Source organism: Paroedura picta, chromosome 5 (genome assembly GCF_049243985.1).
Source record: "Paroedura picta isolate Pp20150507F chromosome 5, Ppicta_v3.0, whole genome shotgun sequence".
NCBI lineage: Eukaryota > Metazoa > Chordata > Lepidosauria > Squamata > Gekkonidae > Paroedura > Paroedura picta.
In genome coordinates, this window is record NC_135373.1 from 47,396,231 (window position 1) to 47,422,546 (window position 26,316).

A 26,316-nucleotide genomic window follows, 5' to 3' on the forward strand; every position below is an offset into this window, starting at 1 on the left:
CCTTTTGAAACCCCAGCCCCAAGCCATTTAGGGTTTCAAAGGTGCGATTTGTGCTTGGAAACAAATGTCACAGGAAAATACTAAAGTAAATGCAAAAAATAAATAGGAACGGATTGTATAGTTGAATGGTAAGGGAGAATTAACTTGTTTTCCCCCTCCCCTCTCCACTCAGCTGGGTTGGTTATGAGAAGGAAGGTTTCCGTGGCCATCAGTACTTGCTGGAGGAGGGAGAGTACCTTGACTGGCCCCAGTGGGGAGGCTACAATAAACAATTGGTGTCCCTTCGGCTGATCCGGACGGTGAGCATGCCTGCTTTTAGGGCTGGGGGGGGGAGGGGGAACGTAGTGCTGTGGGAAGAGAAAGACTCCCTTGCCTCTATAAGGTAAAGGTAAAGGTATCCCCTGTGCAAGCACCGAGTCATGTCTGACCCTTGGGGTGACGCCCTCCAGCGTTTTCATGGCAGACTCAATACGGGGTGGTTTGCCAGTGCCTTCCCCAGTCATTACCGTTTACCCCCCAGCAAGCTGGGTACTCATTTTACCGACCTCGGAAGGATGGAAGGCTGAGTCAACCTTGAGCCGGCTGCTGGGATCGAACTCCCAGCCTCATGGGCAAAGCTTTCAGACGGCTGCCTTACCACTCTGCGCCACAAGAGGCTCTACCCTGGAAGGACATAATTAATGAAAGAAAGATTCTCCAGGAAACGCATGAGCATATAGCCTATGTGATTTTCTACATTATGGAACAAATTGATGATATTGGTCCAAGTGAATATTGAAGTTTAGAGAGGGACTAGCCACTGAGGAAAAGGTTCTTACCTTGAAAATGGGCAAATCATAAGCTGGTCCCCATTTTGGCTCCTGATATATTTATCATTACAGAATAGAAGTTGGAAAGAAACCATTCATTTTTGATTGTGAACAAATTTATTGGAACAAGACATTGAACTTTACAGGCTAATGAACTGTTTTTTGCCTCACTCCACTTTCTTGATTTTCTTGTTGGCATTGGTGGTCAGCCACTGTTTTTTGAATTGTACCAGAGGAAAAGGCATGAGAGGAGGATAGTTTATAAAGTTCTGGGGCTGTCTCCTAGCAAACCCTATGAGAAAGGTTGACAAGGAAAATAAATGCTCTGTGCCTTTAACTGAGGGCACAAAAGCCAGCAGTAGAAGCTTGTCATGGCATGAAGGAACATAACATGACTGCTGCAGATCAAACTGATATTAAAGGGGCAGCTGCAGGGGCCAGTATGAAAACTAGCAACCCTACATGGGGACACATTCTGATTTACTCATATATAACATTGAACTATTTATTTCCAAAAATCTATCTGGAGATAACTATCTGCAGTCAACTACAAAACATATCATTTTTCTGCATGCACCTTGGGTCTACCCCCTTCTGCTTCCATTAAGATTAGGGATCATGTCCCTTTTCAAGAGCAGGGCCCAGCCTGAACTGGCAGCAGAAATTAGAGCATAGTCATGTGACAGGAAGAGGAGCAAAGTCTCTGGACCTGCCTGGGCTAAAAAAGAATCCTCTCTGGATTCTGGCAATGACCATGGAGTAGTGCATAAAGTAGCCAAGCTCCAGGTGGGACCTGGAGATCTCTCAGAATTATAACTCACTTCCACATTGGCTTTCCCAGAGAAAATGGCTGCTTTGGACGGTGGACTCTATAGTATAGCATAATCCCCCACTGCATTCTAAGTCAATATTTCTCTCCTGAGCAGGATTTCTTGGACCCTGCACTTATGCTATTTGAGGCCATGGATTTTGAAAACGGCGCCAGTGTTGAGCTCTTTGAAGCCCTGCCGGATGTCGAGCTGGCTGGTTACGGGCCCACAACACAGTCCATCCATGTACTGAGTGGCGTGTGAGTACTGCAGGGCAGGGCAGAGTTAAGTGGGCAAGGCGGGAGAAAGGTGTTGCCTCTTTGGATGAGGATCCCATAGAAAACTGGCATTAACTGGGAGTCATGCAGAGAGGGGGCTTCAGCCTTCACTCCTATGCTGTTTTCTCAAGGGATCCATTCTTTGTCTCATTTTGGGGAAACTTACCTATAGCCAGCAGTTCCCCCAGTGGTACAAATGCTGGCTCCTTGAGGCCATTTCAGATTGGGAAAATGGTGGAAAGGTGAAAGCTGAAGCCTGCTCTCCCCAAGTGCCATGATTCTGATATGAATAAAGTTATCCACGTTTATAAGCTGGTCCTGTGGATTTGTGTGTGTGCGTGGACTATACAACATGCTAATCAAGCCTCAGCAGATTGGAGTTGGTTTATTCCATACAAGGCAGGATTCTAAGCTAAAATTCAGTGTTTGCAATCTGGAGTGGGTTTTTAAGGGAAACAAACTCTAATTTTCCAAGATACTTGCAGTCAGCTGTCATGGCAGGGACAAAGAAATCACATGACATCACATGAAAGCCTATTTCTGAATCAGACCCTTGGTCCATCAAAGTCAGTATTGTCTACTGAGACTGGCAGAAGCTCTACAAGGTCTCATACAGAGGTCTTTCACATCATCTGCTGCCAGATCTTTTAACAGAAGATGCTGGGGTTTGAACCTGGAACCTGCATTCCAAGCAGACACTCTGCCACTGAGACACAGCCCCAGCTTGGGTGCCAAAGCTGGGAAGGAAAGTTTTTCCAGTGCAAAATGCAATCAATGAGACTAGGGGATTTTGAGATCTGGATTGGATTGTAGAGAGCTGAGCTAATTCCTATAGAGCAACATTTTAGTGTACTGGTTAGGATGTCAGACTAGGGGACCTAGGTTCAAATCCCCTCTCTGCCTCAAGAGCTTGCTGGATGACTTTGGGTCTATCACACTTTCAGTCTAACTTATCTCAAGGCGTTGTTGTGAGGATACAGGAGAGGAGAAGGACACAAGCTGCTTTGGAGTCCCCACTGGGGAGGAAGGCAGGATACAAATGGGGTAAGTAAATGAATAAACCTTCTTCCATTTCCTTGCCCAGGTGGGTGGCCTATGAAGACAAGAATTTCTCAGGGGAGCAATATATCTTAGAAAAAGGGGTATACCGTAACTGTGAAGACTGGGGAGCTAGCAACTGCAGGATCTCCTCTGTACAGCCCATCCTTCAGGTGAGAATCCATGCTTCTACATTCATCCCTCCCCAGAAGAAATCAGTCCTCTCGCTCATCTGAAGCAAAAGCCTCCTATCTCTTTCCGTCTTGTGGAGAGACAGTGTGGCATGGTAGTGAGTTAGATGCTCTGTTTCTGGGACACTCCCACCAGTCTGCAATGCCTACTCTGCTGTGGAAGCTCTTTGAGAGACCCTGGGCCAGTCAAACCCTTGTTGGGCTGATTCGAACAAAGCCCTTGTGGCCACCTCAAGTATTTTCAGTGGATGTGTTCTGGGGATTCTCTGCTAGTTCATTAGCTCCCAGGACTACAGAAGGAAGGGTAGTTATGACTTTCCTCCTGTGATGTTTTCAGGAGCTGAAATGGCCCCAAGGGATCTGCTGGAAAGCTAACGTGTAGCCATCAGTACATAAAGTTTTATCCCATGGTCAAGTAGGGGCTGCAGAGAGTTGCTTCAGGGCAGGAAAATGCCAGTGCGTGGAAGACTTTCCCCTGCCCTGCGATCATTTCAATCTGAGCAAGGACGGAATTACATAAAAGAAAAAGAGGGGTTTAGTCTTTCACATATATGCTAACATGAAGAAAATTGCATCGGCACAAAATGCAAGTAAAAAGATTGTGCTGTTGTCCAGAAGTTGAGCTGCTCCTGTTCTTTTCAGTAGGAGACCTTTCTGGTGGATTGTGCCCCATGCACAGGTCAGATATGCCTCTCCCTCGGCCAGCTTTGATGGCAACCAAATGGGTTGGTTCATTGGTAGTGCATCTGCTGGGCATGCAGGAGGTCCCAGGTTCAATCCCCAGCATCCTCACTGTAGACCATCAGATGGTAGGTTGAAAGACCTCTAGCTGAGCCTCTTGGAGATCCAGTCAGAGTAGCCAAAACTGACCTTGATAGACCAGAGGTCTGATTCATTAGAAGGCAGCCTCAGGTGCAGCCATGTGATCCACAGCATGCCTTGTGACAGAATCATTCTTGAAAGCTCTGTGCTCTAACGATACGCAAGAATGGGAGATTTTGGAGACATTGGGACTTTTCAGTCTAGAAAAAATGTGGGTAAGGGGAGCCATGATAGACATTTACAGACATTTATAAAACTGGGATACAGAAAGTGAATAGAAAGGGTTTTTTCTCCTTCAGGGACACCCAATGAGAAATAGCTCAGGAGGGACAAAGGAAACCACTTCTTAGAATCATAGAATCATAGAGTTGGAAGCCTAAGTGAAGGGCTTCCTTAGGGAAGTGAAGGGCAGAAACAACAAAGAGAAGGTGTTGCGGAGACTGCTCCAGAGCCAGTAGAATAAAAGCCAGCCACCAGGCTGAGGGGGATAGCTCAATGAAAGAATCATAGAATCATAGAGTTGGAAGGGGCCATACAGGCCATCTAGTCCAACCCCCTGCTCAACGCAGGATTAGCCCTAAGCATCCTAAATCATCCAAGAAAAGTGTGTATCCAACCTTTGCTTGAAGACTTCCAGTGAGGGGGAGCTCACCACCTCCTTAGGCAGCCTATTCCACTGCTGAACTACTCTGACTGTGAAAAAATTTTTCCTGATATTTAGCCTATATCGTTGTACTTGAAGTTTAAACCCATTACTGCGTGTCCTCTCCTCTGCAGCCAGCAGAAACAGCATCCTGCCCTCCTCCAAGTGACAACCTTTCGAATACTTAAAGAGGGCTATCATGTCCCCTCTCAACCTCCTTTTCTCCAGGCTGAACATTCCCAAGTCCCTCAACCTATCTTCATAGGGCTTGGTCCCTTGGCCCCAGATCATCTTTGTCGCTCTCCTCTGTACCCTTTCAATTTTATCTACGTCCTTCTTGAAGTGAGGCCTCCAGAACTGCACACAGTACTCCAAGTGTGGTCTGACCAGTGCCGTATACAATGGGACTATGACATCTTGTGATTTTGATGTGATGCCTCTGTTGATACAGCCCAAAATGGCATTTGCCTCTTTTACCGCTGCATCACACTGCCTGCTCATGTTTAGTTTACAATCCACAAGTACCCCAAGGTCTCGTTCACACACAGTGTTACCCAGAAGCGTATCCCCCATCCAGTAGGCATGCTTTTCATTTTTCTGACCCAGATGCAGAACTTTACACTTATCTTTATTAAATTGCATCTTGTTCTCATTTGCCCATTTTTCCATTGTGTTCAGATCTCGTTGAACTCTGTCTCTATCTTCCGGAGTATTTGCCAGTCCTCCCAATTTGGTGTCATCTGCAAACTTGATGAGTAGTCCCTCCACCCCCTCATCTAGATCATTAATAAATATGTTTAAAAGTACCGGTCCGAGCACCGAGCCCTGAGGTACCCCGCTACTCACCTCTCTCCAGTCTGATGAAACACCTTTGACAACAACTCTTTGAGTGCGGTTCTCTAACCAATTCCCTATCCACCTGACTATCTGAAAATCCAGATTGCAGTCCTTCAGTTTATCCATCAGAACATCATGGGGAACCTTGTCAAAAGCTTTACTAAAATCCAAGTAAATGACATCAACCGAATTTCCCCGATCCAGCAAACCTGTTACTTGGTCAAAAAAGGAAACCAGGTTGGTCTGGCAGGACCTGTTCGAGACAAATCCATGCTGACTTCCTTGGATCACCAAATTGTCCTCCAGATGTTTGCAGATCGCTCCCTTTAATATCTGCTCCATTATCTTCCCCACAACAGAGGTCAGACTCACTGGTCTGTAGTTTCCCGGGTCATCCTTCCTCCCTTTTTTTGAAGATTTTTGCTCTCTTCCAGTCCTCCGGGACATCTCCAGTCCTTAAAGAGGTTCCGAAGATGATGGACAAGGGCTGTGCAAGTTCTCTGGAAAGTTCTTTGAGTACTCTCGGGTGCATTTCATCCGGACCAGGGGATTTGAACTCATCCAGTGCAGCTAAATGCCTCTCGACAACCTCTCTAACCATGTTAACCTGTCACCCAGACACTGTCCTTTGGCTATGGCCATCTCTAGATGTGCCTAAACACTTTGACCTGTGGGAAAAAACAGATGTAAAATAGGCACTAAGCCTTTCTGCTTTCTCTGCATCTTCCGTTAGAGTTTGTCCATCCGCACCCAACAGTGGGCCTATTGCCTCCTTTACTTTACGTTTGCTCCTCACATAACTGAAAAATCTTTTCTTGTTACAATGGGCTTCCCTGGCCAATCTTAGCTCACTCTCAGCTTTGGCCTTTCTGATGATTGATCTACAGTGCCTAGTAACCTGTAGGTACTCTTCTTTAGAGCTCTGTCCTTCCCTCCATTTCCTGAACATTTTCCTTTTCTTTCTTAGTTCCTCTTGAAGTTCTCTGTTCATCCAAATAGGCTTCTTAGAGCTCCTGCAGTGTTTTAGTCTTTCTGGGATAGTCATTGATTGAGCATGCAATAGCTCCTGTTTGAGAAGCGCCCACCCTTCACATGCTCCCTTCCCTTCTAGCATTCTCGTCCATGGTATGACACTCATCATGTCTCTGAGTTTATTAAAGTTTGCCCTATGAAAATCCAACATCCGCGTCTGGCTACAAGCTTCCTTGGCTCCCCATCTCAAAAGGAATTCTATGAGGACATGGTCACTTCCCCCTAGGGTCCCCACCTCCTTCACCTCATCCACCAACTCTTGCCTGTTGGTCAGTATTAAGTCCAGTATGGCTGAACCTCTTGTGGGTTCATCTACCATTTGATAAATGAAATTGTCAGCCAGGCAGGTCAGAAAGTTGCAAGTTCTTGACTCAACTAGTCATTAAACTATGGAATTCATTGCCAGTGGATGACCTTGAGCATAGATACTTTAAAAGGGGATTAGACAGGTTCATGGAGCAGAGGCCCATCGGTAGCTATTAGTCATGGTGACTGGTGGGAGCCACAACATACAGTAGCCTTTTCTCTACTTCTGGCCAAAATCTGTATCACTGACCCTCGCTGTTTTTTTCCAGGTTGGAGAACACAGTCTACAATATATTTCTGTGGTAAGTGATATATAAGTTAGAAGGATGGCTGCTATGACCACCATATAATTAAAAGTAATGACAGCGTTTATTTTGTATTAAAGCAAGTGATAAGTTTGTAAATGTATACTTGTGAATAGACACATGTGGCACACAAAAATAACCTGAAAAGGCAGGCAGCCTGCTGCCTGAAACTTGTGGGATTTGGGTATGTCTGCCATTCCAGTTGAAAAGCTTGGGGGGGGGGGGGTAATCAGGCTCAGATTGTGGATGAAGAACTTCCTGTAGTTTTTCTTTTATATTCCTTTTTTAAAGCCTTTTTACATACATATGTTTTAAATTCTTGTGGCTCTCCACCAAAGAATCCTGGGAACTGTAGTCTGAGGCAAGTACAAAATATGATATGAGACTCACAAACTCCATCACAGAATTACAGTTCCCGGATTTCCTTGAGGAGAGGGAAGGACTATTAAATCTATTACTGTCTATTTGTATACAGATATTCTTCTTTGCCCAAGTTCTAAATTCTGCATCTGTATTGCAGCCCCCTTTGTGGTCTCATATCTGATCTTTTGTTCCCCAGATTCAACTTTTCTCAGGCCCAGAATTCTCAGGGGCTCAGATGACGTTCAATGAAGACCAGTCTACTCTGCCAGATGTTTTCATTCCTCGCTCCTGCAGGGTCTATGGAGGCAGGTAATGATGTCTCACTGCTGGGGTAGTTGAATGTGTCTTAAGACTGTGATGAGGAAAATTTACACTAGTTTGAAGTTTTCTGAGGAGGGAATTCCAGAGATTGGGACCACCATGCAGACTCTGTTCTGATTGCTAGTGGGACACTTAGAATTGAACTTTAAAAGATTATCTCAAAATCGGATTGGTCATATTGGAGCAGGCCATTTGCCCGGCCCGAGGCATTTAGGGCTTGTAACATCAAAAAGAGTCACTCTGACTTGTTACTGAAAGCAAATTGTATTCCGAACCAGAGTTCCTGTAGAGAGCATAGACTGCTGTCTCTTTTGTGACCTTAGTTAAGTGTGTTTCTCCTTTACAGCTGGATTCTCTATGACAGCCACCATTTTGAGGGTGAGCAGCATGTGATCTCTGAAGGCGAGTATCCAACACTGACCTCCATGGGCTGTCTCTCTGCCACAGCAATCTGCTCCCTGAAGAAGGTCCCTCTTGTAAGTTACACACCCTGCAAGCGACCTTTTAAATATAGTTTTCATAGTGCAGAGTTTTCATAGACTCAGCACTTGTTTCGTGCAACACGTTTGATTTGTGGAACTTGCAACCAAAAATATTTAACAATTGAGTCTGTCCCAAACAGAGTGAATGGGATTTTTCCAGTGACATCACTACTGAAATTCTGTACTCAGCCTGAATAGAATATCTGACTTGTCTTGTTGGAAAGCTGTTGCATTTTTAGATCACAAATTCTGGTTTTAGAAGTGTACTACAAGCATCAGGGGCCAACATCTGCCAGCAGAAGGTCCATCAAAGATATATGGCCCATTAGTTCCCACCAAGAAATGAGAGATTGTAACACAGGACCCTGCTCTCCATGATGTTACAATGCACATGGGTTTGGGGGGCAGTATCCCATTTCCTGGTCATCAAATTGTGGCATTCCCTGCCAGAGGATGTAGTGGGGTGTATCCAACCATCCTCCAAGGAGCTTTCTTCCCACTTAACTGGCTCTTCCTCCAGTAGAAGCCTTTTAGGTTGGAGGAAGACTTCAAACTTTGCTCAGTGGAATGGGAGGACAGAGGTCCTTCCCCAGTGATGACCAAGAGCATAGAGGGCTTTCAAATGGGATAAAATAGGGCCATGGAGGAGATGCCCATCTGGGGGGCCTCCATTTCCCACCCTGTCTAAGCCCATCACTGGACATTTTGGGAGGAGAGGTGGCCGTATCACCAGATAAATGTGTAACAAATTTTAAAAAGACATTGAAACTTAATTAACTTCCACCCATTGAGAAACCTTTCCAGGGCTGTCAAGAAACGCCAGTTGAGGAAGCCTGTCTTAAGCACTCCTTATGGCCCCCCAGACAGGAATCCATTGTAACACTTTGTAAGAAGATGGGGCCATAGGTTCTTACAATTGGATGAATTTAATTTTAAGACTAAATTTTAGATTTTAAATTGTACTGTATTTTTCACTTTGTATTTTAATTTTTGTTGCAAACCACCCTAAACCCTTTTGGGGAATGGTAGGGTAGAAGTCTAAAATGAATAATGCCAGGTGCCTCTCCTTACCACCTACCTGCAGGTCTGCCTCTTGCTTCAGAGGCCAGTCCCACCCGCCCCAGCCCTACAAGAGGCCTTCCAGATTGCCTCTTTCCTCAGGAGCCACCCTCATCCCCCACAAGATGGCTCTGGGTATGCTGTGGGTCAGGTGGGCGGTGCCAGGGCAGCCTCACGCCTGACCAATGGAGCACGACCTGGCCAGTGATATGAGAGAGTTGCCCTGGCTTTCCGCTGTAATCATGGAGACGAAAGGAGAATCTTACCATGCTGAAGCAGATTAGATTAGGTTGGGTCTTACTGCCCAAAAGGCCATCAGTACATCTGGCATGGGAGTTCCTCAAGTCAGTTGCCCATTGTGAGAGGTAGCACTTTGGCCTGTCATCCCTGCCTCTTTTTTTTCATAGTTCTTCTCTGACCCCTCCATCTTCCTGCACGGGCTGGAATGTTTTGAAGGGAAGGAGATTGAACTGAACAGTGAAGTGCGCAGCCTGCAGGCTGAGGGATTCAACAACCACGTGCTCTCTGTGCGGGTAAAGGGAGGCATGTAAGTACACAATCACCCATTCTTGGTTGTGCCAACTACCCCTTGGGAGGGGGGGCTGCCAACTCTGAGGCTGGGGGGGGGGGCTTTATCCAGCCCTTTGGGATTCTGCAGGGGTCAGCAGTCTTTAGTTAGTCCAAGAGCCAAACTGCAACAAAATTCAAGCAAGAAATCCATAGAGCCAATAGAAGAAACACCATTTACATAACTGAGAATATACAGTTCAGAAGGACTCTTAATGACATGTTGATCAATAATCCGTATCATTTCTGCAGCCCAAATTGCAAGTCCTTTATCAGGAAATGGCACCCATGAGGCCTCACAATACCTAGCGAATATACACAGGAGTATCCTGCGATTGTTTCGTATAGTGGTTTAAAACTGTCCATGGTTTACAGTTGGTCTCTATCATTCCTCTCAGAAATCCTTCAGTCTCATACAAATAGTCGCCTGCCATTCCTTTGACACACAATTTATTCTAGCATCTACCTACCCTCCAGTAGACCTGAAAGCCCATGACGCGCAAACGTCTTACAGCAGATTTTCAGAGCAGTAAACCTTTAATCTTGATTTTGGATTCTGTGCCCACCTGGCACAACCATTCTTTTTCCTCCTGCAACTACAATTTAAAAAACACACTTTTCCCCCATGAGTCGTTGACTTCTTCCTTGGCATGGCCTGTGGAATATTTCAAGAGGTAGACTGAGTCTCTCTTCAAGGTTCTCTTCTCCGGTTCTGGTTATGCTACCCACACTACACTTGCTGTTTTGATTGTCCCTTGTGTCTGCAAACAACCAATGGGCTGATAATCTTTCTCTCCCCTTCTGCTTCCCCACTGATTTCCCCGTACAGATGGGTGCTCTGTGAACACAGTGACTTCCGAGGCCGCCAGTGGATGCTGGACTGCATGGAGATCACCAATTGGCTGACGTACAGTGGGCTACAGCACGTTGGATCCCTTTACCCCATCAGGCAGGTAGGTGCTCAGTTCCCTGGCCTACAAAGTTTGGGAAAGGAATATTCTGAAGTAGGGAAGTTAACTAAAGCCCTGTCACCAGGTATTGTCCTGTCATGCTATGCAGGTGAGCAATTCTTGTTCTGGGAAGGTGACAGAGCTGATAGATTCCAACTTTTTATACACAGGTGGATCCCACTTATGTTAACATCCAGAGGAACAGCCTGACTTGGTACCCTTGGGGCAATGGCTCTCACAGAGTAGTTGAGAAGATTTAATTTAATTTATTTTATTTATTAGTCTTCTAGACCACCCATCCCCACAAGCAGGCTCAGGGTGGTTCACAACATATTTCTACACATAACACCATAAAATCTCAATTAAGGTAAAGGTAAAGGTATCCCCTGTGCAAGCACCGAGTCATGTCTGACCCTTGGGGTGACGCCCTCCAGCGTTTTCATGGCAGACTCAATACGGGGTGTTTTGCCAGTGCCTTCCCCAAAAATCTCAATTACAACCATAATAAAATCATATAATTCACTGCTTCTCATCTGTTTATTGATTCATCTACTACTATCCGCATTGTATCTTCATCTTCAGTTTAGTGGACAGCCCTGCTGAATAAAGTACTTGTAAGACCAATAATTTGAGCAAAGCATACAAAAGATTCCCTTCTGTTCCTCCCATCACTGCTCTTCACAGAGGCGAGTCTACTTCCGAATGAAGAACGGAGAGCTGAAGTCCTTCCTGTCTGTCCCGGATGATGTGGAAGACATGAAAGCTGGACGTGTGCTGGTCTCAGAGCTCAATGACCGGAGCAGCTCTATCTGGTACTACGAGGAGGGACTTCTGAAGAACCAGGTGAGGGTCCCCCACCCTTTGTATGGCTCACAGGAGACACAGAGATGGAACAGTCAATTGTGGTATAAGAAGAGGCCTTAACTCAGGCTTTCACAAAACCCTGGGGTTTCTTGACAACCCTGGAAGGATTTCCCAAATGGGTGGAACTTAATTATTTTTTAAATATTTTTTAAATTGGTTAAACGTTTATCAGGTGATATGACCATATGTGGTCACGTTGACCCACCCACCCCTGAAAATGGCCAGTGATAGGCCCAAAGGGGGTGGGAAGGGGAGGGGCCTTGGGTGGGCGTGTACACAGCTATGGTTCCCAACAATATTCTGCATGATCGTGCCACTTCTGCGGTTTCTCAAAGCCTGAAGAATGCTTCAGGGGTTTCTCAATGGTAAAAAGGCTGCCATAACCCATGAACATACTGCTGCCCTGTGGTGATGAGACTATTGGACTGAGGAGACGTGGAGTCAAATCCCCCCCTTGGCCAAGTTACTCTGATCTTTCCCCACCTAACAAGGTTGTTGCAAAAATAAAACAGAAGCAGGGAGAATCATGTAGAAGAAGAAGAAGAATTGGTTCTTATATGCCGCTTTTCTCTACCCAAAGGAGGCTCAAAGTGGCTTACAGTCCCCTTCCCTTTCCTCTCCCCACAACAGACACCCTGTGAGGTGGGTGAGGCTGAGAGAACCCTGATATTATTGCTCGGTCAGTACAGCTTTATCAGTGCTGTGGCGAGCCCAAGGTCACCCAGCTGGCTGCATGTGGGGAAGTGCAGAATCGAACCCGGCATGCCAGATTAGAAGTCCACACTCCTAATCACTACACCAAACTGGCTTTCAATGTAGGCTACCTGGAGCTCCTTGCAGGAAAGGTATGATAAAAATGTAATGGCTGTCACATATTTGCAGTCAGTGCATCTCATGCTGCTACCTGGGGGTTGAAGATGGATCTGGAAAGGCTGAAAACCACTGGGGTAGACTAATATATCTGTCATGCGTGACGTCACCTGAAGTCGGAGCAAACCCTTCTTCCAGTGGAGGTAAGGCCCTTTCTCACGTGCCTGTTTTCACTCTTTCTTCCTGCTTAGGTAGCTCCTGGCATGAGCCTACAAGTGATTGGTCCAGCCAAGAGAGGAGCCAAGGTGGTATTATGGTCTGAGACCCGAGTGCCCAGGCAGACCTGGCGAATTGATTCTTTTGGGAGGGTCTGCAGCCAGATGTTTGATAACATGATTGTAGATGTGAAAGGTAAGAGCTTGTTTTCTGGGGAATCCAAAGTTAAGTATCAGGAGGGGCTTTCCTGAAGGTGAAGGAAAAGAGCCTGGCCAGTATGTGGCTCTATTGTTGTTTCTGCAAGGGGAGCCAGTCCCTTCATTTTGGTCTCATTGCTACTGAGAATGCAAAGGCATTCTCATTTCACACATGTTGGGTAATGCACTTTCAGTGCACTTTAGAAACAAATTTTCCTGTTTCGCACGGGAAGATCCAGCTGCAAAAGCACATTGAAAGTGCATTATTCAACATGCGTGGAATGGAGCACAGGACAATCCCTGACCCCAGCAGGTCTGACCTGAACCCTCTCAGCACAATGTACCTTTGGGAGACGGATGGGGATCCATCCATTTGAGATGCATCTTGGAAGGGTTGGAGAGAAGGAGCTGAATGTGAGAGAGATGGGGAAGGGGAATGTATTTCTCTTGTCATGTTCCCTTTGCTTCCCGCAGGAGGACAAACCTATGACCGGGATCATGCCATCCTCTGGGATTCATTTGACGAGAAACCCACACAGATCTGGGATGTTCAGGTGCTCTGAAGAAAGCAGAGGCAAGAGCATGTGTGTCACACAGAGAACTGGATTTTACTGGGGGTGACACAGATGCTTGTCCTTGCACAACTAAGGTTTATGGCCCTAATGGAGGTGTGTGTGGTTTGCAAGATCGGAGTTGTGTATGGTTTGCAGCATTGAATCAGCAGTGGCAACTCTTTTCGCACAGATCACAACCCCACAAAGGCAGGATGCTTCTTTATGTGGACCCAGAAGGTGCTTCTCTCTTGAGTTTCTTCCTTCCTGGGATGGGCCTGTGTTGGGGAAAGGAGGTCATGGTCAACCTCTCCCCCTATTCCCAGATCTCAGCTGCTCAAGGTGGAAAGCATTTGAGAGTTCCAAGTCATTAATCCTTCATGGAAGGGCACGTGACATCTGTGTGAAATACAGGGAAGGGAGCCGGCAGATGGGAATAGGCCGCCCCAACCCAGAGGGCTTTCTAGGGCAAAATCTGAAGTGGATGCTCACTTGCATACAAATAAACTTGCTCTTGTCTCTCTTCTTTCTAAAGGGGTGGCTCCCCTGAATTCTATTTATGTACTTGTGTATGATAGGATGCATTTTATAAAACTGTTTATCTGCCTCATATTGCTTTATTATGTTATTTACTACAAAGGTATGCATGCATGGCATCAATTACCAAAGGGCTGCTCTGTGCCGAACTGGGGTCAATGTGCACTTGACCAGAGCAGCTTACATTCAGATACATACGCAGCAAAGAAATGCCCTGAGGGACTTAGATGATGTGTGGAATTCTCTGGGATTCCCTCCATGCTGTGCTTGGGGGGGAAAAACTGTCCTGTCCCTTTAATGGAGCGTAAAGTGTGGAAATAGGCAGCTGAAGCTTTTTGTGACATTTATTTATTTATTTATTGGTTTTCTAGGCCACCACTCCCCACACTGGTTTTCTAGGCCACCACTCGGCTTGAGACAGTTTACAACATGTATTTCATATACAATACGCTACTGTTAAAACCATATTAAAACTTTTAAAGCTCTGTTTTGGTCCGTTTCTTAATCCGGCTTCTTCCTGTAAAGTTAATAGCAGGAATGACCAAAAATGAATGGACGGAAGCCCCTAGATTTTACTGGCTGTGTCACGTGGTGACTTGTAGTGTCCTCAACCAAATAGTTGGCAGAAGAATACCACTTGGCAGGCCCTGCAGAGCTTAGGTAGTTCCATCAGGGACTGGCTCATGGTTGGCAACTCATTCCACCATGTTGGGGCCACAGATGAGAAGGTCCTGACTCTGGTCAAGGCCAGACACACTTCTTTTGGGCTTGGGACCACCAACATGTTGATGCTTGACAATCTTAGTGTCCTTCTGTGAGCAAACTTGCAAGAGACAGACACTTAGATACACAAGGCCTAGACTGCGTATAGCCTTGAAGGTTAAAATCAAAACCTGAAGGTAAATAACATCCATTAAGCCTCTGTGAAAATGAATGGGGCATTTTTTTTCTCCAGGCCTGTTTACAACCTTAAGTCTGGCATAGGAGCCTCCTGAAATCTTAATGTGTAAAATTTCAGTAAAGTCCTGTGTGGATACTTGAAACCTGTATCCCCAGTATCATTGAATATTGTGCAATCATGGCGCTATAGAAGGCATGCGCAACTGATAGATTCAAGTCGGTGCCCGGGTTGGTCTGAAGTAGCAGAACAAAGTTTGAGTCTAGTAACATCTTTTAAGACCAACAAAGTTTAATTCTGGATATAAGCTTCCATGTGCACAGTTATACCTAGAATAAAACCTTGTCAAACTGATTCAAGCAGGCAGCCATGTTGGTCTAAAGGAGCAGAACTAAATTTGAGTCTAATGGGACCTTTAAGACCAACAAAGTTTTGTTCAAGTTGTAAGCTTTCGTGTGCACACAAAAGCTTACATCTTGAATTAAACTTTGTTGTTCTTGGACTCCAACTTTGGACTCCAACTTGGACTCCAACTTTGTTATGCACAACTGAGTTTTCCCTGAATGGACCAAGACTGACCAGTTGCGACTGTGGTTGTGGGATTTATGAGTTTTATTGTGATTTTACTGATTTTTTTATACTTGTAAACCGCCACGAGACGGCTATTGTCGAGAGCGGTGGTATAGAAATTGAAACCTAAATAAATAAATAAATAAATACAATCATTGCTGTAGCACAATGACCGGCAATGTGTGGATGCAGCTTATAGTATTTCCTTATGTTGAGATCAACAAGGCTGTTTCTCTGCTATTGGTTGCTGTAATAGGATCTGCTTCATCCCTGTGATGGACCACAGGGCCTTTGACCCTTCTTGCATAGTTGGGTAGACAGGAGTTGATTGCTCTTACCCCTTTCACTCAGTAGAGGCCGCTGTTTGCTTCAAAACAGTGCATACTGCATGGAGTTTGTTGAAAGGGTATATTTGCAGGGTGGCAGGAAGTGTCACATTTCTTACCCATGCTCTTGGGGGCTGAGAGTAGAAGATGGGACTCACCACTTCCTTTCTTAGACACCACATAGTGTCTATGCATGTCTGTTTCCCAGCAGAGGTATTACAAAGGCAAACCTTGCAGAGCCAGGGCCTGTTTGTTCCTGAATCCCTGTGGCAATTTGTGAAGCAAATAAATACATTCTTTGAAAACTTGTTACAGAGTTTACTGTGAGTACATGTTCACTGGTGAAAGAGCGGGTCACCTGCGCTGAGGTTGATAGAGCCAACCATGTTGGATATATTTTCACTATGCAGGAGAATCGGAGTCATTACAATTGGGCATTCGGTTCTGACGAACTGGGCCAGGCCTTTAACGGGAGGCACAAAGGAAGCCTAGCCAGTTTTCTTTCAAAACTGAATCCATCTCAGTGGGCAACGACACATTGTTCTCTCTGGGGTTTCTCCAGGAGCTTGGTACAAGCGGTTTGGGTTTCTGAGAGAATTAAAACCAAAGAGTCTGAGGTGAAAGAGGAGTTCCCCTCCATATTACTGAATGGAGGAAGGCAGCACCAGTCTTCAGTGCAAACTTTGGGCAGAAGGTTAGAGCCAGTGTGGTCTAGTCATAAGAGCAGTGGACTTATACCATGGCTCTTACTTCCCGCCAACCAAAAGAGCCACATGCCTACTGTATGCTGAGTGTAACTATAAACTTTTAAATAAATTCTCTCTAAACATTTTAAAAGAATAATTGTACCTCTGAGCACAAGGTTTGGAATAAAAGCTTTACACCCTGGTCACTACTTGGATGGGGGACCAAGACTGCTATGCAGAGGAAGACAACAACAAACCCTCTCTGTTTGTTTCTTGCCTTGAAGCCTCTACATGGTTGTTGTAAGTTGGTTGTAACTTGATGGTACTTTCTGCCACAAGAGAGACAACAAAAAGGCAGGTTTTGTCAGCTATGAAGACTTTATTTCATGGAATAAGCCAAGCACACAGCACTCCAGCTTTGGGGGAGTAGAGAAGGGAGCAGAGCTTCAAGACGTATAATTCTTATCTTGGATCCTTTCCATCCAGTCTTGAACCATTCTCCACAACTATGTGAGGTCTGCCAGTTCACCAGGGGGTTCACCTTCCCAGGCTGTACAATTCAAGGGTGGGATTTCCAGACTTGGCCACTGGTCATTTCTCCAAATGCTTCTTGGGCCAGGTGAGAACATACAGTTGAGACAAAATGGGGTCGCTTCAGGTGATCCATTTGGGGGTACCATTCAGGATGGCAGATCTTGTCCATCCTGGACACAAACTTTTATGATCTTCTGTGCCATCCCCACTGCAATGAACAGGAGCACTTTTGGTCTGGGTGGGGCCGATTATAACAGATGCCAGGGAATATGCCGTCTGGCCTTTTTGCCTTGGGCATAAAAACATTCTGATGAAAATGCCTTCCGATTCAGTCTTGGGTGAGGTGGTGTTTCCAAGCAGCTCTATTCTGAAAGAAAACAATCTGTCATCCTGGCTTTCTTGGTATGAACTCCTGGCACTTGGAAAGGCAGACTTGTGGGCATTTATTTTCTGGGCAAGTAAATGGCCACTGTGGAGAAGATCGAGACCAGAAACCTTGGATTTTGCAGGTGGACACACAATGCAGCGTTATAGGAGGAGGAGGATTGGAGCAGAGCTGGCTTGTCAAGGTGTCATCAGCAACCAAGACGGCTTTTTCCGAAGGTGGATAAGGGTGGGAGGATCCTCCTGGGATTTCCCTTGGAGGAAGGAGACTCCAACCTCAGAAAACTTGCAGGAGGTGACCCAAGACCAACAGGAATGACAACAGAAAAGAAACTGGTCCAGATAAGAACAATATGGGCTGGCCGGCTGAGTTGGAAAGTGTAGCATTTTTTGGGACGACCTGGAAGAGGAATTTGGAAAAAATATTTTATATGGTATGAGAGGAATCTGGAACAACCAGAGATCTACATGGATGCACATGCCATGAAACTTGAATGAACTTCCCTTCCTGAACTTGTAAATTACCACAAAGTTGTAAGTTGCCTGTGGGACAACTTCCTTCCCCAAAAGAGCTTAAGACAGAGTAAGCAGAACCTTCTCAAGATCTACACTCCCAGGTATGTCCAACTGACTTTGACCAGGGACAGAGCCTTTTGGCCCTGGCCCTGTCCTGGTGGAATACTCTTCCCGGAGAAATCAAAGCCCTGCAGGATTTGGGACAGTTCTGCAGGGCCCGTGAAACAGAGCTGTTCCACCAGGCCTATGGGCGAAGACAAAAACATCAACATTCTGCTCAACACATTGGCCAAGCTGTCACCATTCCACAAGGTGACATATGCACCATTGCCCACTGGAAAATTAAAGACAGAATTGAATTAATCTAGCTGATTAGGATATGTAAAATGTTTTTAATGTTATAATTGTTGCTATTTAATTGTCCAAGGAAGGGTGAGTTATAAATAAAACACCCTCAGTATAGATCTGAGAGTCCCCTCCTTGTATGCTATTAGAATATGCCTTTCCAGGAAGTGCTACAGATAAGAGAAAAACAAAATCAGTAGGCCAAAATGATAAGTCTCACAGCCACTCTTGTTTGGTGTATAAATCATATAATTTTCTCAGTGTACAAGGTCCAGTTGCATGCAAGTGTGTGTGATGGATCCCCGATAAACTTTTGTATGCTAAGGAAAACCTGCTTTGGGAGAAACACATGAAACTGCCGCAAACTTAGTCAGACCCTTGTCAGATCCAGGCCAGTATTGTCTACTTTGACTGGCAGCAGCTCTCTACAACTCAGTTGGAAGTAGGGATGCCAGCCTCCAGGTAGGACCTGGGGATCCCTTGGAATTACAGCTCATCTCCAGACTACAGAAATCAGTTTCCCTGGAGAAAAAGGATGTTTGGATTTTGTGGCATTGTACTTCACTGAGGTCCAGCTTGGTGCAGAGGTTAAGAGTGGCAACCTCTAATCTGGCAAGCCAGGTTTGATTTCCTACTCCTCCACAAGCAGCCAGCCAGGTGACCTTGGGCTAGTCACAGTCCCATTAGAGCTGTTTTCACAGCAGTTCTCTCAGAGCTCTCAACCCCACCTACCTCACAGGGGGAGAGGAAGGGAAGGCGATTGTAAGCCACTTTGAGACTCCTCCAGGTAGTGAAAATTGGGGTATAAAAAACAACTCTTCTTCTTCTTCCCTGTCCTCCTTCTGCACCCGATAAATATAGTGAAATGCTTACCTTATGAAGATGCCATATTGTTGCCATTTTTCACAACCTCACCAACCTCCCGTGTCCATCTAGCAAACCTCAAGCAACATCCGCCATTTTAAAGCGCTAGTTGGGGAATCGCATAAAGTGGATTCCGCAACCTAAAATGCATAAGCTACATGAAAGCAACCAGCAGGCCACATGCTAAAGAAATGTATGGAGGAGGAGAAGCACTATCTCTGCCTCCAATGACCCGTCTTCGCACCCACCTCCCTCTCCTGGTTTTTTTTAGAGCAAACTGCCTGGAGCAATGAATAGGCGTTCAGTTGTACAGGCAAAGTACAATGTTATGTGACACCCCGCCCCACACACACACAGCACACACACATGGAGGTTGGCAGCCCTTGGTATAGTGATTAGAGTGTCAGAGTGGGGTCTCAGAGACCCGGGTTCAAATCTCTACTCTGCCATGGAAGTTTGCTGGGTGGTATTGGGCCAATTTAACCTACCCCTCAGGGTTGATGCAAGGGTAAAATGGAGGAGAGGATATAAGGTACTTTAGGTCCTCAGTGGGTACTGAGGCAGGGTATAAGTGAGGGCCCATGTCCAGCCATTGCTGAGACAGCTGCATTGGTTGCTGGTTTGCTTCCAGATCAAGTTCAAGGTATGGGTTTTGAAATTTAAGGCTATACGCGACCTGGTTCCTACCTATCTCCTTATGCTCCCCGCAGGGCACTTCGCTCTGTGGGTATGAATCTGTTAATGGCCCTGGGTCCCCGGGAAGCGTGCCTGGCCTTGCCCAGGGCCAGGTCTTTTTCAGACATAGCCCCCACCTGGTGGAATGAACTCTCGGAAGATCTATGGGCCCTGTCATAGCTCTCTGGATTCTGCAGGGCCTGCAAGACAGAGCCCTTCTGCCAGGCTTTCGGTTGAGGCTGAGCCAAATACCGGGTGTATAAGAGCAGGTCTTCCCCTGTCCTTTGTGAAATCTGGACACTCCCCCCCCCCAGGGCCAATCATTTCCCCCTGATTAACATCTTTTAGCTGGGAATGGATGAGTTGAGGAGTAAGAGTCTTATCGTTATTGTCGCTATCTACAATGTTTTATTTCATTTTTTTTGTATTGTTACTTGTTGGCAAGATGGCATAGCCTCGCTGTCCTATGGGAATTAGTGTTTTTATTGCTGTGCTTTTAATGAACCACCATGAGCTGGCTGGTCTGGGAGTGGTGGTATAGAAATCTAATGAACAAACAAACAAAAGAACACTGAAATCAGGATGGATCTTCTGGCTTCTGTTTTTTAAAATGTGTTGCTTGGTTCATTGGGAGGTCCCTTGTTACTTGATGAAAAGATTTTTTGGAATCGTAGAGTAATAGAATAATAGAGTTGGAAGGTACCTCATGGGTCATCTAGTCCAACCTCCTGCAATATGCAGGACACTCACAACCCTATTGCTCATCCACTGTAACCTGCCACCCCCTTAAGCCTTCACAGAACCAGCCTCTTGGTCAGATGGCTATCCAGCCTCTGTTTAAAAATCTCCAAAGATGGAGAACCCACCACCTCCAGAGGAAGCCTGTTCTACTGAGATACCGCTCTGTCAGGAACTTCTTTTGGATGTTTAGACGGAATTTCTTTTGCATTAATTTCAACCCATTGGTTCTGGTCTGCCCCTCTGGAGCAAGAGAGAAGAACTCTGCTCCATCCTCTATATGGCAGCCTTTTAAATACTTGAAGATGGTTATCAGATCCCCTCTCAGTTGTCTCCTCTCCAGGCTAAACAGACCAAGCTTTCCCAACCTTTCTTCATACGTCTTGGTCTCCAAAACCCTCACCATCTTTGTTGCCCTCCTCTGGACATGCTCCAGTTTGTCTACCTCCCTCTTCAACTGGGGTGCCCAAAACTAAATGCAGTACTCCAAGTGAGGCTGAACCAGAGCAGAGTAAAGCAGTACCATCACCTCCCGTGATGTTGACACAAAATTCCGTTTGATACAGCCCAAAATCCCATTTGCCTTTTTAGTCACTGAGTCACACTGCTGACTCATGTTCAACGTATGGTCTACTAAGACTCCTAAATCCTTTCACACATACTACTACCAAGACAAGTCTTCCCCATCCTGTATTGGTATAAATGGTTTTTCCTAACTAAATGCAGAACTTTACATTTGTCTCTATTGAATTTCATTTTATTCAGGGCCGTTTCACACTCGTCCAAAATAGCACAATGGTTACAAATTGAAATCGCTACAGTTTTGCCATTATGCACAACGTCGTTGACAATCTGCAACACTCCTGAAACCGATCCACAAAAAGCGCTTCATTGTAGCGCTTTCAGGGAAATCCCAAAAAGTGGATTCACCCTCCGGAAAGCGCTACACTCCTGCAACCAATCTGCAACACTAGCAGAAAAGTTCTGTGTGTTACCATTGTTGCAGTTTCTGCAAAGTCCCTCCCCCCTGGCTCTCTCCTCTGATCTTCCAGCAAAGCGATCGCCATTTTTTTTTTCTCCGAGCAAGCGGAGATCAACACACCGGCAAGCCTTCGTTTACCCACCGAGGCTTCCCTGGCTGCAGTCCCTCTGTTTAAAGTCACCAAGCACAAGCAGCACAGAGGCCCATTTGCTGGTTTATTTTCACTTTATTTTTCACACTGTTTTCGGCCGAAAATTGCACCCATGAGGGGGGGGGTCACTCGGGGGGAGCGTGGCAACGATGAAACGTCAGCTCAAACACCACCTGCTAGCTGGATGGGTCTCTCCGTTGCAACGAATCAACGCAGATTCGTTGCAACGTCTGTGTGTGTGTGTGTGTGTGTGTGTGTGTGTGTGTGTGTGTGTGTGTTTTAAACCTTCCTTAAAGTGAAAGGGGCTGTTTGGGAGCATGATAACGGCCGCCCATTGGCTGCTTGATGGCCAGGGGTGGGACACAGCTCGGCAATATTGCTTCTTGGCTAGCGATTTTTGCTGAGACCGGAAACCTGTGGGAAACGATAGAAACGCAACTGGATTCCTCTACAAAGGCAGGTATGCATAACAACGAATTCCACTATTTAAAATGGCGATTTTTCGTTCCGCAACCAATTTGCAACATGGATCCCGGTGCGGAATGGCCCTCCGTTTAGCCCACTTCTCGTGCCTATCAAGATCATCCTGTATTCTGATTCTGTCTTCTGTTGTGTTTGCTACCCATTCCAGTTTAGTATCATCTGCACATTTAATAAGTACCCCCTCTAATCCCTCATCCAAATAATTTATAAATATGTTGAACAACACAGGCCCCAGGACAGATGCCTGGGCACTCCACTTGAGCAATTTTGAGCAATTAATCTCACCTTTTAATGGATCCAAGTTTGGCAGGCCTCATTTTTTATCTGTACTTGTCTAGTTACTCGTTAGAAGTTGGTTTTTAAAAACTTAACTTTCTTTTATGCCAAAGACAGCCAGCTTCTCAACATTCACAGTGGACAGAGCTAGACTGCCTTTCAAAATTTGCACTGCAATCCACAATGGAGTTACACCCTCCTAAACCCATCAGGTTTACAACAGTGTAACTCTGTTTAGGTTTTGACTGTAGATTTGTTTCCCATTAACAGCTGTGTATATAATAGAATTTTGAGATAGACAGAAGTTATTTCATATCCTGGACAGATGTCGTTTGATCTGCTGCTGCTGCTGCATTGGGGAAGGAGAAGTTGCACCTACAGAATTTCTCAATTATATACAACTGTTAAGAAGATACGGAGGCCCTAATCTTGGAGTAAAGAGGAAGACACTACTTTGAAAAACTAAATAGCCTGCAGAAGGGGAGGGGGTGTTAGAGTCCCCCCCCCTTAGCAGGGTTTCTGTCTCTCAGAGGTCTCTCAGCCTTACTGTCACCTGAATACTCCAGACAAGCCTGATCTCATTAGATCTTGGAAGCTAAGCAGGGTCAACCCTGGACAGTATTTAGATGGGAGACTTCTAAGGAACACTATGTGGAGGCAGCAATGGCAAACCACTTCCAAACGCCCCTTGCTAGGCTGCCAGGCAGTCTTAGGGTCTCCTGGCTACACTACACATACCCTATACTAGCGATCCCCAACCTGTGGGCCGCAGACCACATGTGGTCCTTCGACTAATTGGAGGTGGGCCCCGAAGGACACCTTCTCCCCCCCCCCCGGCCCTTTACAACACACTTCGGGTGTCATTGTCTCCCATCACTCCCAGATGGGACTATCTCGTTGCAGAGAAACAAGCTCAGGGTTCCCATTGATTTGTCATTGTCATGAGTTAAAATTTCCATGAAAATGAAATGTTCCTTATGTTCATTGTTGTGGCATGTCTGTATCTTATTTTGAAGGGATGTTTAAACATTACCATAGCAATCAGAGAGCGTTAGGGCAGTGGTTGAGAGTAGAGGAGTAAACTCCCCCCCCCCGGGCCTCAGTAAAAGGCATTGAGTGGTCCCTGGTGAGTGGTCCCCGGTGTTTAGTGGTCCCCGGTGGTAAAAAGGTTGGGGACCACTGCCCTATACGATAAATAATAATGTTGTCACCACACTGGGTGGTGCCGTAAATTAACTGTGGCATATGTGAATTCAACAGACTGGATCCATGCAATGCAGGTTATTATACCACTTGAGAGCTACAATTTTTGCCCATGCTGATAAAATATGCTTCGACAAAGCGAAGGAGAAACAAGGTATTCAATACCAGAACCTTGTTGCATATTAGAATAAATAAGAACACAACTTTTATAAGCAACTCTGAATTTTGGGGTTGGTTTTGCCAGCTATGCCACAGTGCTTTTTCCTTTACTGATGTTGTTGCAATATATAAAGAAGCAGTTCCTCTTCCTAAAAAAACCCCAAACACGCTTGTTATTGAGTCATAGCTACCAAAGGCAAAACAGCATATGCTTAACACTAAGCCTCAGCCCAGTTTAGTAGCCTTTGGTAAAACTATTAGTAAGAGAAATAACTCCCCCATGGGGTGGGAAGAATCTGTAGTCCGGATAAAGTGGAATTTGCATGGTACGATTTCTCCGGACTGCAACAGATAGTTTATACAAATTAGATCTGTAATTTGTATACTGCCTCTCAGGGGAGTGAACATCATAGTCAAAGTACAATTAATTGCAAGATAAAATCAAGATGCAAATGGATGCAGAATTTGAAACGAAATATTCCATTGGATGAGTGGGAATTATTGTGGGGCAAAACAGTAAAACACATGAAATGTCAGCTGTTAAAAGAAAATTGGTACAAAATTTTTATAGATGGTATGTCACACCCAAATTAATTAACAAAATGTCTAAAAACTGATTATAAATGCTGGTGATTTAAGGACAAGGTTGTGCCCTTTTATCATATGTGGTGGTCTTGCAAAATAATTATGAAGTTTTGGATAAAATTCATACTACTTTTGAAAATATGTTAAATATTAAATTTCCGATGTATCCTGACTACATGCTATTAAGTGTAATGACAGTTAATATTCCTCAGAAGGCTGAAGACTTTTTTTTCACGCAACTTCAGCAGCAAGAATAATTATAGCTAAGAACTGGGTTCACCAAAAATAACAGAATGGCTGGATAAATAGGAGGACTATCTAAAATGGCAAAGCTCACTAAGCTTAGTGAATGGCAGACCAGAAGAAGAATTAAAAGAACTATGGCATTACAGACTATATACATAGATAGTTAATAAATGTATTAGTTGAATTAGGGCTAACTACAACTATATGGAGGTCTAATAGCACTGTTTGAGAGCCAGTTTGGTGGAGAGTCAGTTTGGTGTAGTGGTTAGGAGTGCGGACTTCTAATCTGGCATGCCAGGTTTGATTCTGCGCTCCCCCACATGCAACCAGCTGGGTGACCTTGGGCTCACCACGGCACTGATAAAACTGTTCTGACTGAGCAGTGATATCAGGGCTCTCTCAGCCTCACCCACCTCACGGGGTGTCTGCTGTGGGGAGAGGAATGGGAAGGCGACTGTAAGCCGCTTTGAGCCTCCTTCGGGTAGGGAAAAGCAGCATATAAGAACCAACTCTTCTTCTTCTATTCTAGCTTTCTGTCTTTTTCTTTTTGGTTTATGTTATAAAAGTAATACATTTGGGGGGGGGGTAAAATCAAGAGGTTAGGTTAAAATGTTAAAATTACACTAGCTGTCAGCACCATTGATGTATAATTTCCAGCATTATTGCTATACGGTGGGGAGGTGAGAGTAGCCGGAGGGAGAAGTGGAGTGAGGGGTGATAGATGTGAGGATGAAACAGAGACATAAGCATGTCACTCCAGATTGAGACACAGCTCCAAAGGAAACGGATTGGACCACTCCTGGAATGAGCTCTTGCTGTTGGAATGGTAACCGATTCTGAGCTTCCTAAGTACTTCATTGGTCAATGCTTCACGAAATGGCTTTTTAACCTTTAACCCATGGAGCAAGTGCCTTCCTTACCTTATTCTGTGAGTCTTCGGAGGTTACTGTGGCAATAAGATTCATCACCAAGATAGCACCGATGAGCAGAGCGGCCTTCATGGTCCAGCTGTCTGACACACGGATGGAGCTTTTGCAGGGGAACTTCCTGATCTGCTCGAAGAAGCTTGGAGGTTTTATACATCAATGGCAAAAGGCAGAAGGAACTCACCAATCACGCTCTTGCTCAGCTTGCTGTTCTCCACAGCTGCTTTCTCATTTAAGCTGATGAGGAAGGTGCTCTTTGCAACAGCAGACTGGCTGTCAATGGGAAGTCTAACCAATGCATACATCCCACTTAGGAACAAGGGGACATGGTGGCAATTTTGTGCCTTTATAGCTGCTCCCAGTCTCCTGATGCTTTGGAAGATACAGCCATTCCTAACAAGTTTTCATTTTGTTTGCACGTTGCCCTAACAGGAAAACTTCATCACAGCAATTGTCCAGCTAACAAATGGGTTCTTTTTCTCAGCCCTGTTCACAAATTAGAGTGAACATAGGACCTGCCATGTACAGTATTCTTGATACACGTATCTCAGGTTACATGTGAAACATGCATGTGTCCGCAGCTCAACGTGTCTCCTGGTTTCATTTGTAAAGTGAACAAGTGTTGGCTCATACAAAGAGAAATACAGATGTGCATACTAATATATGAACAGGGCTACTTAATTCGCTTTTTCGGGCTTAGGGAAGCCAAACTGTGGATGTGCATGCTGGCAGGGGCTCATGGGAATTGTAGTCCATGGACATCTGGAGAGACACAGTTTGGC

At 45.3% G+C, this 26,316-nt stretch overlaps 1 protein-coding gene and 1 long non-coding RNA gene across 4 annotated transcripts in view; one reads left to right on the forward strand and one right to left on the reverse strand.

The window, feature by feature from the left end:
* CRYBG2 (crystallin beta-gamma domain containing 2) overlaps positions 1-13,976 on the forward strand; it is a 98,142-nt gene extending 84,166 nt beyond the window's left edge. For all 3 annotated transcript variants that reach the window (XM_077337728.1, XM_077337729.1, XM_077337730.1), the window contains 11 exons: positions 173-299; positions 1,736-1,878; positions 2,981-3,107; positions 7,035-7,067; positions 7,630-7,742; positions 8,101-8,230; positions 9,703-9,842; positions 10,692-10,815; positions 11,497-11,655; positions 12,738-12,897; positions 13,374-13,976. In XM_077337728.1, coding sequence (XP_077193843.1) covers positions 173-299; positions 1,736-1,878; positions 2,981-3,107; positions 7,035-7,067; positions 7,630-7,742; positions 8,101-8,230; positions 9,703-9,842; positions 10,692-10,815; positions 11,497-11,655; positions 12,738-12,897; positions 13,374-13,462 — 1,345 coding nt within the window. In that variant the 3' untranslated portion in view covers positions 13,463-13,976. The remainder of the gene's footprint in view (positions 1-172; positions 300-1,735; positions 1,879-2,980; positions 3,108-7,034; positions 7,068-7,629; positions 7,743-8,100; positions 8,231-9,702; positions 9,843-10,691; positions 10,816-11,496; positions 11,656-12,737; positions 12,898-13,373) is intronic.
* A 2,850-nt stretch (positions 13,977-16,826) lies between these two features.
* Positions 16,827-25,804, reverse strand: LOC143837662 (uncharacterized). Its single transcript, XR_013231043.1, has 2 exons — positions 25,529-25,804; positions 16,827-17,785 (listed from the first exon to the last, which is right to left on the reverse strand). It is a non-coding gene; the product is annotated as an uncharacterized LOC143837662 (long non-coding RNA).
* Between the last annotated feature and the right edge of the window lie 512 nt (positions 25,805-26,316).